The sequence below is a fragment of the Excalfactoria chinensis genome, chromosome 1, assembly GCF_039878825.1.
Source record: "Excalfactoria chinensis isolate bCotChi1 chromosome 1, bCotChi1.hap2, whole genome shotgun sequence".
In the NCBI taxonomy this organism is placed as follows: domain Eukaryota; kingdom Metazoa; phylum Chordata; class Aves; order Galliformes; family Phasianidae; genus Excalfactoria; species Excalfactoria chinensis.
Window position 1 is genome coordinate 114,201,900 of NC_092825.1, and position 15,352 is coordinate 114,217,251.

The 15,352-nt window shown below is 39.0% G+C and overlaps 1 protein-coding gene across 13 annotated transcripts in view; it reads right to left on the reverse strand.

Moving 5' to 3' along the window:
- The window catches only part of CDKL5 (cyclin dependent kinase like 5), a 114,758-nt gene that overhangs the window by 42,204 nt on the left and 57,202 nt on the right, over positions 1 to 15,352 (reverse strand). For all 13 annotated transcript variants that reach the window (XM_072329703.1, XM_072329694.1, XM_072329687.1 and 10 more), the window contains 3 exons: positions 7,971 to 8,016; positions 3,280 to 3,416; positions 315 to 435 (listed from right to left, as the gene is read on the reverse strand). In XM_072329703.1, the coding sequence (XP_072185804.1) occupies positions 315 to 435; positions 3,280 to 3,416; positions 7,971 to 8,016 (304 nt within the window). The remainder of the gene's footprint in view (positions 1 to 314; positions 436 to 3,279; positions 3,417 to 7,970; positions 8,017 to 15,352) is intronic.

The window sequence follows — 15,352 nt, forward strand, 5'->3', positions numbered from 1 at the left end:
GAATTCCCAGAAATTCCTTTTCCTTTACCAGTGTTTGTACTGCAGTTTTACTTTACTGTGCATTTAATACAATCCTTACTCATATGCCAAAGACAGTGGACAGCAAACTTTCTATGTAGATGTATCTAGTTCTAAAGAAATTTGAAGTCGTGTTGCAGGCTTAATACTCAGCCAAATTTACAGATTGCTTTGTTGACCAAGAGTAATCGCTTATATTTATGGTAAATGCAAATTCCTTCTAGCTGCAACGACTTTCCCTGTAGAAAGTAAACTCTTTCTGGAGCTTATTTCCACAGGCAGAACTATGCACTTACCTCTATGAACGATATCATTCTTATGACACCAATGAATTGCTTTAATTAGCTGGTAGATATAGCTTTTCACTTTTTCTGGTGGAACTCCATTTGGCATTTCTTCTAGCAATTCAAGCATATTCTAAATGTTTAAAAGACATTATTTAAAAGAGTTATATTTTAGTAGCTTGAATATAACCCAATTTCAGCTTTCTGAAGCAACAGTTACACCACCAAGTCTGGATATGAAAAAAAACACAAATGTAGTTTAACTTTAGGGAATGTATTTTAATCACAAACACAGTACTAGCTAATGTCATTCTAAAAAACCATTTGTGAAGACAATTAAAGATGAACTGCAAATGTACCACAATTCCTTAAAAGGCTGTCATCAACTCACTTAAATATTCTGAATAGTCACTTCCATATAAAAAGTTGCTCCAACAATGACCAGTTTACTGGGGTTGTGAGAAAAATTAATGAAGTACAATACTTTGTAAATATTCTACTGCACTTTAATATACTGTTTTCTTAATTGTTAAGCTAGTTCTATGGCTTTCGCATACCAGGCTGTGACTAATCACAGACCACGTCTACACATGAATGGGTATACCTAAAGCAACATATTACTGCTAATGAGAATGAGGTAACAGAGGTAAAAATGCCTCACAGGGACATGAACAGTAATCTACGGAATATCCTAGATACGCATCTGCTGTAGAAACCTTAGGTATCTTAGTTACTGTAGTCGTATGTCCACATTAACTTTCAATGAATATACTTAGCTAAAAATTAAATGGATTGCTTTAATTGGTAATGAGCAATAAAAACTGGTTTGTTTCCTCTTTGAGAAAGGATATTTAGATTTCCATTATGTTAGCAAATATCTCCAATTTTGCACAATTTCAAGTACAATGGAGTTTGTACTCTTAATTGAATGAATAATGGGCAGCATCAGCCAACTTGTTGACAAAAAGAATTTACTGAATACTGAAATGGGAACAATTTTGGCTGTATCATCTTACACAACTCGCTGCATTAAGAATTTAGGCAGTTGAACAGATTTTTCATTTAAAATAAATTTATCTCTGACAAATGTTTTCTTTAGCCATATAATAACATTGGAGATTTTCCTTGGAAGATATTTTAATGAACATAAATGTAAGACAAAACAAAAGGAGACTGAAAATATTTGGAAGTATTTCTGAGTTTTGCAATCTACAAATAAATACTGGAACTTGTGTGCTTGCAAGCAAGTTTCCTTGTAGCTCAGATCTCAGAAAATAAACTCTTCTGTTAAGGAACTGTATTGATTTTAGTTAGATTCTTGTCCACACGATGGCCTGTAGTTCCGGATAAGTAAGTCAAGAATTTAGTGTTATAAATATGAACAAAAACAGTAGCATCAACACAGTGAGACCCTACGTGAAAACACTAAGGGAAATAAAAAAGATTAGACTAAATATGAATTTCAGTAGTCTGGAACTGAGCATTGCAGGGCTATGGTTCCATAAATAATACATTTTCCAACACCAGTTAAAATAAAAATTAGCCTACTGTACCATATTTTATTTAATTCAGCTACTCTTTCTCATTTGAAAATACAGAAATCATCCTGGTCTTTAGATCTGAATGACATCCATTTAGGAGTGCTTGTGGAAATTACTCAACACACCTGAAAACAGATAACCCAACCTGAAACATTCATGGACAGCAAGGTTTAAATGAAAGTTCACCTTTATAATGTGGAAATGATAGTTTAACAGAAACAACATTAGACACACAATGTCCGTCTTTATCACTATATTCCTTCACTCCAATGTAATAATTTTAGACATTGCAGCACCAAATTAAATACATGTCCTAGTTGGTGAGTGACCAAACACATGCCAGTATCACAAGGAATATGGATGAAACAAGCCACACTTTTGATGTTACAGCTAAATAAGGTCCACCACGTCATGAGTTGCTAATCTGTGAAATACAAAATTGTCTTCTGCCAAGTTGTGGCCTAGAGCAGGTCATCTCACATTATACAACGAAGTTATACCACACACTAAATTGTACAGTATGTACGGGAGACACAAGACTGAAATGAACTGACTTTAAAGGAATAGCACTTAGCTGTACTACAAAATCACACTGGCAGGATATTAAATGAAAATTTGGATCAAGGCAATGATACCTCCTGAAAGCTACACAAATACATTTAGGCCTGCGTTTACTTTTACTTTGTGTATCGAAATACACCATCAAGTGATTTCCTTGCTAGTTAGGATATAAGGGTAAGGTCATCCTTACCATCGCAAGGATTATAAAACTAATGTAAGACCAATCCATTCTAGGTTGTTTCTCCCTAGAAACAGACCAGAATACTTGGCAACAGTAGGCCAATCCAAGAACATTTTGGGATCACTTCAAATGAGGTCAGGATTGGAAATTATTACAGCGATCTTTGCCAAGTCCCTCTAAGCAACTACTGATAGTGGACTTGTTACAGAAATATACAAACAGAAACTGTATTTTTAACAGGCAGAGATGGAGAAAGTTGCCACAGATTCCAAAGTCAAAATCCTATGATCTTGTTTTGAAAGATGATGTCTGAATTCATTACCCAACATAACACATGACAGTGAATCAACTTTACAATTAAAATGAAGTATCTGGATGGAACATTTTCTTCACATAAAGAACTAAAATGCAGTATTCCAGCCTACATAATTTGAACATGTTTCTGTTCATATATGGATTGTTTTCAATTTTATTTTTGAAGGCCAACAAATGATGTAAAAGCAAGAATAAAGTTATCGGTACCGTTTTGTCACTCTAAATACATAATTACAACAATTCAGGTCGTATTAGAGTTTTTCTCCTATTCCTCTCTATAGATGACAATAGTTTCACACTTAAAACTATAGATGTTTTAAAGACTTTTCCATTAAGCTGATGATTTAACTGTAGTAAAGACAGTACAAAATCAACTCACTTTTTCCACATATTCAAAAACTAAGTATAATTTTCCTCTTCTTCTGAAGGCTTCCTTCAGCTCCACTATGTTCTCCTGTTTTAAAGTGCGAAGCATTTTAAGCTCTCGTAAAGTGGTTTCTTTGACTTCTTCATTTTCTAGAGTGCAAAAGTGAGAAAGTAAAATTCATGAAAAACAAAAAGATTTAATAAATTGTTATGAATATTTCTTTTGATTAAAATCTCTGTATCTGGGTACTACGGAGAAAAAGACTTCTTTTTTATATTGCAGGCTCTCTGTGCTGCCTGGATGTTTCTGCACTGGAAGAGAGGTACCTGATGACTGTCCAGTCATTATATAACCTTCATAGTCCACAATTCTTAACCATTGTGGTTTCCAGTGGAAGAAAAAACTGTTTAATAAGAATCAATAATTTGCATGTCTCTCTTTTCCAATACAAAGAGCACAACGTACCCTTCAAAAACATGCATGTATATGTACAGGCATATCTTCCACCTCATGTATACCTATCACGTGCAAGAAGTCCTGGCAAGGTTATGTTCTCAGTACAAACACTGGAATGATCATTTCTGAACAGTCTTGACTAGATCTGTTTGTGGTTTTATTCTCTAAAATCTATGACAAATTAGGACAGAAAAATCATTTTAATTGTCCAAACAAAACTTTTAATGGAAATTCAGCAATGCAGACCACTGTAGTAGCCACAGAGAGCAGGAAGTAGAGTAACCACAGATACAATTAATCTATGAATCTTTGATTCTAAGTCAAGAAACTGAACTATTATTCTGACAATTTAGCTGCTAAAAAGTGTTTTACTAAGGCTTTGTACTCATTATGTTTATCATTGAGGAGAGCACCAACAAAACATGAAGTACAACAGAGTATATTAGCTCTTGTTCTTCATTTAGCCAAATGAAATCCATTAACTCAGTGCAATTGCCCATGCACACTTAGAAGCCGGGTTTTTAATATTTGTGCTGTTATCCACAACTGAAGAATATTAAATGGGATAAGACTGCATGAATTCAGTAAATCCCACTTGCACATCACATACTCTAAAGACAGAGGAATAAGACACAAGGAAGAGAAACTGCTTTTCCAAGAAAGCAAAAGGCAAAAATGGCTTTGCAGAGGAGAGCATAACACAGGTCATGTCAATGTATACAGTCATCATCAGAAAACAGAAAAAATCCTGAATTGTAGCTACAGGAGAGAAGGAAGTAAAATACTATCACCACAAATGTTTTTAGTAAAAATATGTATAATTGAGAGTAATTTAAATCATTCCATTTTAAAACTGAGTGCTCGGTGCTGGCTTGCATCGGCCAGATTGCATTACTTCTTCTATAACCATATCCTTTCCAGAACATTTAGCATGCATATGTCAAACAGCAGTAATTCAGTGAAACAAAAATGGCAATAGAAATAATTACTGTATATTCAAATTTGTAATGAACCACCGTATTAGCAAGACAGATGTGAAATGGACTGAATCAAATTCATCAAAGGAAGTTCTGTCACATTTCCAGAAACTTGTAAACAGCTACAATTCCAAACAGCAGTCATCAATCACACAAACCAATAAAAAGCAAAAGCTAATGGCTATGTTGTCCTTTTTTTGTTTTCATTTGTATACTGTCTTACACCATAATCCTGTTTGGGGCTTAATGCTGGAGATTCATTGCCTTTGATATATACTGAATAGACATACTGAGGTCCAACATGTGATTCTGAAGTACCTGGTCAGTACCTGGTCAAGATGACCACTACAGTTAACTAACTACCAGCATTTTTTAACAGGGATTTAAAACAGATTTCTGACCAGTAAGGCTAAAAGGTCATTTACATCCTCCAAGCATTTAACAAAATAGCTGCAATGAAAGACTTTTATTGCATGAAAATACGATAAATCTGAATTTGCTGTGCCTAACCAACTCTGAAAATTACATTATAGTTTTGTAACCAACAACAGCACCAGGGCCTTACACAATTCTATAATAATAATAATAAATTCTATAATAATTTAAAAGAAAAAAAAAGGTGTAGTTTGTTAAAATAAAGTTGCTGCTATTTCTCTAAACCGCATAATTAGACTGTTGAGCTTTCAGCTACAGCCTCAGTATACGGCAGATCACAGCTACATCATCACCTCAGACCTGAATTACTCTTTATATTACTTCATGCTTGGCCTCTCCTGTTTGTCTCTCATGCATGTGCAAGGGATTCAGGCTAACTGTTGATGTGTGCAAGACAGACAGTACACAGAGGCTGCTGTGGAAGTGCAAAAGAAGCAAATTAAGATGTTGAAGATGTGTAGAGAGAAAACCAGAAAGACAAAAGCCCAGCTTAAACTCAACCTGGCCACTGGGGTAAAAAGGAACAAGAAACTCTTTTACAAATACATAAATACATCAGCAGTAAGAGGAGGACAAAGGAGAATTTCCATTTCTTTACTGGATGAGGCTGGGAATGTGACCACTGAGGATAAGGAAAAGGTGGAGGTTCTGAATGTCTTCTTTACATCTGTCTTTAAAGGTCAGACCAGTTATCCTCAGAGTACTCCACTCTCTGACCTGGTAGTGTCAGCTTAGAAGCAGACAAAACCCCTGACGATTCATGAGGAAACAGTCAGAGACCTACTGCTCCAACTGGACTGTCACAAGTCTGGGGGGCAGATGAGATTCACCTGAGAGTGCTGAGGGAACTGGCAAAGGTGACAGCCAAGCTGCTTTCCATCATCTATCAGCGCTCCTTGTTGACTGGTGAGGTCCCAGAAGACTGGAGGCTTGCCAATGTGACTCCCATCTACAAGAAGGGTTGTAAGGAGGACCTGGGGAACTACAGGCCTATTAGCCTGAGCTCCGTGCCAGGGAAGGCTATGGAGCAGGTTGTCTTGAGGGAGATCACGTGACATGTGTGGGACAATGGGGAGATCAGGCCCAGCCAGCATGGGTTCACGAAGGGCAGGTCCTGCTTGACCAACCTGATCTATGATCTAGTGACCTGTCTGGTGGACAAGGGAAAGGGTGTTGATGTGGTCTACCTAGACTTCAGCAAAGCCTTTGACACTGTCTCCCACAGTATTCTCCTGCAGAAGCTGGCAGCCTGTGGCTTGGACAGGTACACCCTTGGCTGGGTAAGGAACTGGCTGGAGGGCCGAGCTCAGGGAGTGGTGGTGAATGGAGTTAAATCCAGATGGCAAACGTTCATGAATGATGTTCCCCAGGGATCGGTGCTGGGGCCTGTCCTCTTCAATATCTTTACTGATGACCTGGATGAGGGCATTGAGTGCACCCTCAGTAAGTTTGCAGATGACACCAAGATGGCTGGAAATGTCAATCTGCCTGGGGGTGGCAAGACCCTACAGAGGGATCTGGACAGGCTGGAGAGCTGGACTGAAGCCAATGGGATGAGGTTTAACAAGACCAAATGCCAGGTCCTGCACTTTGGCCACAACAACCCCAGGCAGCACTACAGGACTGGGGCAGAGTGGCTGGAAGACTGTGAAGAGGAAATGGACCTGGGATTGATTGATGCTTGGATGAACATGAGCCAGCAGGGTACCCAGGTAGTGAAGAGGGCCAATGGCATCCTGGCTTGCATCAGAAACAGAGTTGCCAGCAGGAACAGGGAAGTACTCAACTCTGGTGGGGCCCCACCTGGAGTACTATATCCAGTTTTGAGCTCCTCACTGCAAGAAAGACATTGAGTCTCTGGAGCATGTTCAAAGAAGGGCAACAAAGCTGGTGAGGGGTCTGGAGCACAGGCCTTATGAGGAGAAGCTCAAGGAGCTGGGATTGTTCAACCTGGAGAAGAGAAGGGTAAGGGGAGACCTTATTGCTCTCTATAACTACCTGAAGGGAGGTTGTAGTGAGCTGGGGGTTGGCCTCTTCTCTTGTGTAACTGGTGATAGGACCAGAGGGAATGGTTTCAAGCTGCGCCAGAGAAGGTTCAGGCTGGACATTAGGAAATACTACTTCTCTGAAAAAGTGGTCAGGCCGTGGAATGGGCTGCCCAGGGAGGTGGTGGAGTCACTGACCCTGGAGGCGTTCAAAGAACGTTTCAACACTGTGTTGAGGGACGTGGTTTAGTGAGAACTATTGGTAATGGGTGGATGGTTGGACTGGATGATCTTGTAGGTCTTTTCCAACTCTGGTGATTCTGTAATTCTGTGAAGTTCCCTTGTGGAAAGTGAAGCCTGCTGAAGGGAGAGCAGAATTGCTGCCTCCTCACTTAGCTCCCACAGGTCCCTAACAGCTCCCCAACTCCTCTGTGCACCACAGAGCTTTTAAGTGACCTCTCTCTGTCTCCTATATGTACCCCTTCTAGACCACCAACATTTAAGATCCCTTCACCTAAATGAGGGGTGATAAAGCTCAAGACCTCCACAAGCCAGTGCTACAAGAGAAGCTTTTACTACCATCTGATCACATCTAGACTCCAAATGATAGGTCATACTACCATGAGTGGCACCACAGTTCAAGCAATATCAAGGGGGAGGCACCAAGAAGGAAGAGTAGGTCTTTAGTTGGAATGTATAAAGCAGGTATGTAGTACCTTGACCATCCAGAAAGCTAATAAATCATAACCATTTTTAAATCATGTATTGATATATGAGACTTCTTACTTTAACTGGGAAGTTATTAACAGAGCAGTTATTGACATGAAAGGCTTTGAACAGAAAAGGTTACCTTCACTGTCTTTGAATTTCTTGATGGCCACAATTTCATGTGTCTCCTGTAAAACAAAAGTGAAGAAAGTGAAATTAACAGCATCTATTCAGTTCTTTTTTTCCTATTGGTTTCCCACCGCTCCCTGAGCATAAGAGGGAAAAAGGAAAAAGAGAAAAAAGCATTCTGGAAAATGTAACAATGGAAACCATTGCTCATTTGGTAAATATCTCTGCGATCAAGCCAAGTGTAATGCAAAATCCTATGCAGCAGACATGCAATACTTAAGAATTCCAGAAGGGCAAAAAAAAAGAAGTCAGATGTCAGAAATTCATCTTTAAATTCCTTGTGCCAGGTATGAATTACAGTTTCAAGAGGTGTTCCTGCGACTTCTGTCACTTAGCTACTCTGAAAGCTGAACAATTTTTATCTGTTCAAAGTATGAGTGCGAGTGCCTATCCCTGTGAACTGAGTGTATCTATCACTGGGCCAAAATGATTGTCTGTTCATTTGACCATGCAGCACCTGAATTTTACTAACATGATGGAGAAGCTTTAAGGTCACAGAATATGGGAATGTGAAAAGATAGGCAGTTGACTGCTTCAGTTATCTGATGAGTCAGATCTACATTACACATCTTTTCCAACTTATAACAATATCCTGCTATTAATAGCATACAGAGGCTGGACTGAAGACAAGCAATGAAAAAGTTAAGCCCTTTTAGAATGTCTGATGACACACATGCTGAAGAATATAAACATCCACTTCAATTTTATTTTCAAATTGTCACAACACATGAATCTGTAAAATACCTGATCTCATTTAAAATAACACCCAGAAGAACTATTGTAGCTACTGAAAAGAGCATCCAGATGAAAATCAATACTAATCCAAATCTGAACACCTTGAAATAAAATACAGGATTACTGCTCTCTTAGCCACAAGAACACTGATAGGAGGTGATCAGTTCTCAGAGCTCTCCTGTTCTATACCCAGAGATCTCCCTCCTGGACTTCCACACAGTGCTCTACTGCCTGATAACTCCTGCTACCAGAAACAAGCTGAAAGAGTTCCCTGATACAGAAGCATTTTGTTTTATTTTATTTATAGGATATACATCCCGTATTTTTTCCATGGTGTCTACAAAATACAGAAGACACAACAGTGCTTTTCCAAAACAGTGAAGTGCTGCATCTTTACTATCTTCTAGAAAATCACTGCTGTTAACACTGGGAGTATTCAAGCCGAAAGATGCTGCTCAACATAACTGGACATCAGAATGAAAACCAGGCTTCTCTGGAAAAAGAAACATCCTACCTAACTAAATGCTATTCTAGAAATATGACAGAAAGAAATATCTTAACAAGAAAAGCATCTGTATCTAATTTATCTGAAACACTTCTGTGACTAATTTTTTTTTTTTTTTCTTTTGCATGTCAAGGGAAATTCTGACACAAAGTACAGTTACACAAAAAGATCACTGAAAAACAGGCAAGGTCACATCCTTCAGAAAGTGATACCATTCGGCTATAATTCTATAACCTCACCCTACACGCTTGTAAGAAGTCCTTTTCAAAGCAATGGAAAGACTGAAAGCATCAATAAAGATGAACAAACATAAGTAGAGATAAGTGACAATACTGACTGCATGCCCTGGAGTAGCAGTATGTTACTGCCATTCCTCAGGCAGTGCCACTAGTGCATTGCATCGGGGCTTTATGCTGATATACCAAAGCAAGTGGTGACGTGGCATGTTCTGGGACTGACTTATGGTTTCAGTCTGCACAAATACGAAGCTCCGCGGCCAAAATTTTGCTAGAAGAAGTGAAGTCAATCACATTCCCTTCTCATGAATACTGTTTACATTTTGTAAAGACAATCAAGAAGCAAAAAACCCTGTGAACTGATCGGTGAACTGTCTGTCACCCAGTCATAACAACATTCACACAGCATTATGTAATCTTGTACACTTAAAATACACTGGGAATTTCCCTCAAGAAACATTGATCAGTTTTTAATCTTTCTGCCATTCAATAAGACCTGGACAGGGTGGAAAGCTGGGCAGAGAAAAAAACCTGATGAGGTTCAACAAGAGCAAGTGTAGATTCCTACATCCGGGGAGGAGTAACTGCAGGTATCATTACAGGTTAGGGGCTGACCTGCTGGAAAGAAGCACTGCAGAGATCTGGGTCTCCCTGTAGACAGCAGGGTGACCATGAGCTAGCAGTGTGCCCTTCTGGTCAAGAAGGCCAATAGTATCCTGAGCGTGGCCAGTAGGCTGAAGGAGGTGATCATTCCTTTCTTCTCTGCCTGGTTAAGGCCACATCTGCAGTGCTGTATCCAGTTCTGGGCTCCTCATTTCAAGAAAGACAGAAGTTCTGGAAAGAGCCACAGAGATGATGAGAGTCCTGGAGCATCTCCTGTAGGAGGGAAGGCTGAGAGACCTGGAGCTGTTCAGCCTGGAGAAGAGAGGGCTGACAGGGGATCTCATCAATGTTTATAAATATTGAAAGTGAGAGTCAAGCAGATGGGGCCATGCTGTTGTCTTTGGTGCCCAATGACAAAACAAGGAGCAGTGGACACAAACTGGAATACACGATGTTCCATTTGAACATGAGGAAGAACTTCTTTACTGTGAAGGTGACTAGAACTGTGAACCCTAGAACAGGCTGCCCAGAGAGATGATGAAGTCTCTTTCTCTGGAGATACTCAAAACCCACCTGGATGCTTTCCTGTGTAACCTACTGTAGGGAACCTGCTTTATTTGACTCAGTGACCTCAATGAAAGAGATTCTTTCCAACCACTGCAGCTCCCCCTTGAGAAAATGTCTTCCTCCCATTTTTCAGCTTAAAAAGTAATAAAAAACTATTTGGTTTATCTGTGAAATATCACTCTTAGCGCAAGAGCACCTTCAGGAAATTAGATCCTAATCCAAACAAGTCTTGTTTATTTTTAAGAAGAGACAGACCTCTTGGTAAATAATGACAGAACAGTCTGTCTGAGCTTTCATAATACCTTTACTTACTGCAAAATTGATTAGAATTTCTCCAACACATACATATGAGAGTCTTCTTGATAAGAAACACCTAGAATGACCACAAATCCATTTCATATCTTCTGAAAGCAAAGTATTATTTACTAACCAGCTGAGTGCAGGAAAAGACTCTTAACGGAACAAGGATTTATATTCTTAACATGCCCCTTTTGAAGAAAACGGCCACACTGACTCCTAAGTAGAGAAAAACAAAATGAGGATATAGAGAAACTTAAACCAGTCTGGATCCACTAGAAAACTTCAAAGTAGGGACAGTTACAAAAGCTCAACTATTCCACTGAGGGAGGAAGCATGAAAAGAAAGGCTGAAGTCTTCAGCTAGCTTCAGCCTTAAATATGCACAAAGGTGGAAAGAGACTTCCTACTTCCTCAAACGCAAGCAGATTGAAACAGTTTCTTTTGATTTCTAGTATCTATGTCTTTCATAAGCAAGAACACAAGCTACAAGAACTGTGTTCTCAGCTTGGATATTATGAGTAAATGCTTGTGTTGCACTTTAGGAAATAATAAACAGCAACTGTTTCTCACCTAAGAATAAAACAAAGGTGTGAACTGAACGAGCAGCCCATATATAATCCACAGGCTTGTGGATTGTGGATCCCCTTGACCTGCCTCACACCTTTGAGGAATGCTGACATATTTTATATTTTGCACTAGGTTGCATTTTATGTTTTTTAAAAAGTTGAAATCTTCTGATTTTTCCCTTTACTTTCCACAAAAGTCAGGACTAATCTCAGCAGTGCAGGCTCAGCAGAGGTGCATGAAGCTATTCAGACTACAGATGCAGGCACAAATGAAGGAAGCCTGGGGAGTTGAGCTCTATCAACTGATGCCAGCCCGGTGCAAATTTTCCCTGCATTCTGCTGAATGCTGGGATTTCATAAACATCAGGAATTAGCAGTTTCTTTAACCCATGGCCGTCGTGTTAGAATTTTAAGAGTCCCACAGCCCTAAAATATTGCTTTGAAAATAACAATTGAATGAAGTGTCTTCTGCTGACTACTGGACTGATGATAATGGTTAGCACTGGAACTTTCATTCTTATAAATGGTTTTTGGTATGGTTTTCTCCAAGCAAGAAAATACATATTTCCCCCTCAACTCCCCCCCCTCCAAAATAAATAAATAAATAAATAAATAAATAAATAAATAAAATTGTACAAGAATGTGATGAAAAGGATGTGAAAGACAGAACAGCTTTTAAATATTGTAAATACAGCTATTTTGGCTTTTCATGGAAAATCAGTATTATTGCAACTGTTCATTTTAAATAATCTGGGCTTCATTTCATCCTATTGTAGCACTATAGTAACATTAATCCCTATCATTTTACAATTTGACACCATTGTTTAATTTCAACCATGGGTATAAAACAGAATAAAAAAACTCATGAAGTAGCTATAATTTTTTCTGATACTGAAAAATCAGTACTCCTTTCAGTTTCAGATTACAATCTTCCAAGTCTATTTCACTTATTTTCCTGCAAGCCTGAAAATTGGGAACTAAAAATGAAGCTATTTAATAAGTTATAATACTGCACTGGACAGCTAATGGTGTACTTCATTACTTCTTGTCACTTAATTTTGATGTCAAAATACACATGACAATGAAGCAGAAAAAACAGGAATACAACCTGTGCTTTATGACACTGCAGTTCCTTTTTAATGAAATTGCTGCTGCCATAAATGCAGAGACTAGCAAGGTGCACGTAGCTAAACTATTTTCCTAACTGTCTGTATTAATAAGGTAACAGTCCTTCCCTGGGTACCAGGTAACTCAAGACAGGTAAAGCTTACTGGGAAGCACTTCTGTGTTTTAAACATGTATCAATATTATATTCTTATCTGACTTTCCCATTTCTAAATTTCAACTCTGAGCATCTAAACAGCACAATTTGCTAAACTTTAGAAGTTTAGCACAATTCAAACTTTAACTTAGAAATCTCAACTTTTGCAGTTGATACGAACTATTTTCTTCTGCCAGAAGACCTTGTTGTGACTATTCTTACCAACAGTTACACAGGTAACTTTTTCCTAACATATAAGAATAAAAAACATTAACAAAAAAAAAAAAAAAAAAAAAAAAAATCAATCACAGAAGGTATCCCAAGTTGGAAGGGACCCACAAGGATCACGGAGTCCAACCCCTGGCTCCACACAGCACCACCCAAACCAAACCCTATGTCTGAGAGCGCTGTCCAGATGCTCCTTGAACTCCAGCACTGGGGGCCGTGCCCACAGCCCCGTGCATCCCGTTCCATGCCCACCGCCCTGTGGTGCAGCCCCTTTCCCTGCCCCCCAGCTGCCCCTCCCCTGGCACAGCTCCATGCCGTTCCCTCGGGCCCTGTCGCTGTCACACACAGCAGAGCTCAGCGCTGCCCCTCCACTCCCTGTCAGGAGCTGCAGCCTCTATCAGGCCTCCCCTCAGCTCCTCTGCTCTGCACTGAACAAACCTCAGCTTCTCCTCCTATGTCTTGACCTCTGAAAAAAAAAAAAAGACCCACTTTAAACCTGGACAGACTTGTCAAACAGGTTTCTTCGGCTGAAACTCTTCAGGTGGAACTTGGTTTCAGACTAATACACCTAAATTCAGATATCTGCACATGAGTGTTCAAGCTACTATTACAGTCAGCAGAGCTGGAGATCTCTGAGCAACCATTTTGCTCTAAACATTACTCTGTTCCCCTACCAACAACATTTAAGAGTCCCAAAGTATCTGCAACACTCCCATGATGCTGGAACGTTAGAATCATGGCATCTCTTCCTTTCTTTCCTTTTAAATTGTCTTTATCTCAGACCATAGGATTTTGGACTTGAATGTTGTTCAATTTTCTCCCCCCATCCTACTACCGAAGGAGGGAGGGAGTAAACTGCTTTGTGGTGCTTAGCCGACTGGCAGGTTAAATGACAATGGCAGATGTGTGGAAATCACATTTGGATTTTCCAGTCATGAGCAAGAACTTGATTTTTAGAATGATTTTTGTGCTGCTGTTTTTGTTTTCGAATTAAATAAAAAAGAGATTATTTCATGATTGTTTCCATTCATTATTGTTATTTAAGTTTTAAACTGAAAATCTGCTTTTTCCCATTCTGGGTGTGCAAAGTAGCGTAACACTGTCTTGTCCATGCAATTTAATATGTAAAAAGTAAATGTAACCAACACTTTTGCTTGGTAAGCTGGTCACAACTCACTGTATGTTTGGCTACCTAACATTTGTCTACAGTGTCTTTGAGTTTCCTACTCCAAATCCTTCTCTTCATACAGTATCTCCTTTTTCCCCCAAGTAGCATTGAGGCTCAGAAATACTACTTTCATTTTTCAGAATGTTATTATTTAGATTGACCCCTAGGGAAGGGATGACTGAACAGGAAATAACACTTGTATTTTCCAGCCTTAATTCCTTGGTTACTTCTTTAAGATAACTATAATACGGGGCTGGGGTATTTTTCTAAGTGCTGTAACACTTTTGCCCTTTCACATTTTCCCCCCTGACCTCAGACACATTTTTGCTGACAACCCCGTGCTCTCAAAGCCATGTTCTACATTAATATTATAACAGGGAAACTCTTTACAGGTGCAAGTTGCTTCTACTTTCTTGCCCTCAATTTTCAATTAGTTTTAGCATCATAATAGAGGAGAATTATTTTCCTGACTTGCCACCAACCACTTCTTGCTTCTGACACTCTACTAAACTGATGGATGTTCTACATAAAATCAACACGCTTTCCTTCTGATTTAGTTAATTTTTTTTTCAACGTTTCTTTCAGTCAATGTATTGAAATGGATTTTCCTGGGCAACTTTACTTCTTCTCAAAGTTTCTGCATTCAGGTTTGTACAGAAAAGCAGACTTTTCTTCTCCAAGATCAGACAGACAGCACATTCTTTGGCCAGTAAGGGAGGAATTCTTGTTTCCTAACAATACTGACATTTTGCTCTGCCAAGCATTTGAAACTGCATTCCTTTTAGAGACCTTCTCGTCATTACAGAACAGTATTAAGGATTAAAATCCAGCTCAAACTTCTTAAAAAGGAAAGCTGGTGAAAATTCAGACTTCAAATATACACTGTTATATATGAACTGTTCTGTTCACTGTTGCAGAAGTTGGAGGAACAAGAGAACTGCCTCTAAACAAGTTGTATGGTCATTTAAATGCACACAAGGAAATAAAGGTATCTGTGTCCAATGAAGACTGTTCTGTTACTACTAAAGAAATGAAGAAGAATGCTATTTCCATGAAGATGTATGGATAAAATGTATTTCTACCTCTGTGCTATGGATATGAAACTTCAGCTTTGGACTCATTTCAGGTAGTTTCTGCAACATCTGAAGACTCACTACTAGATCAGCA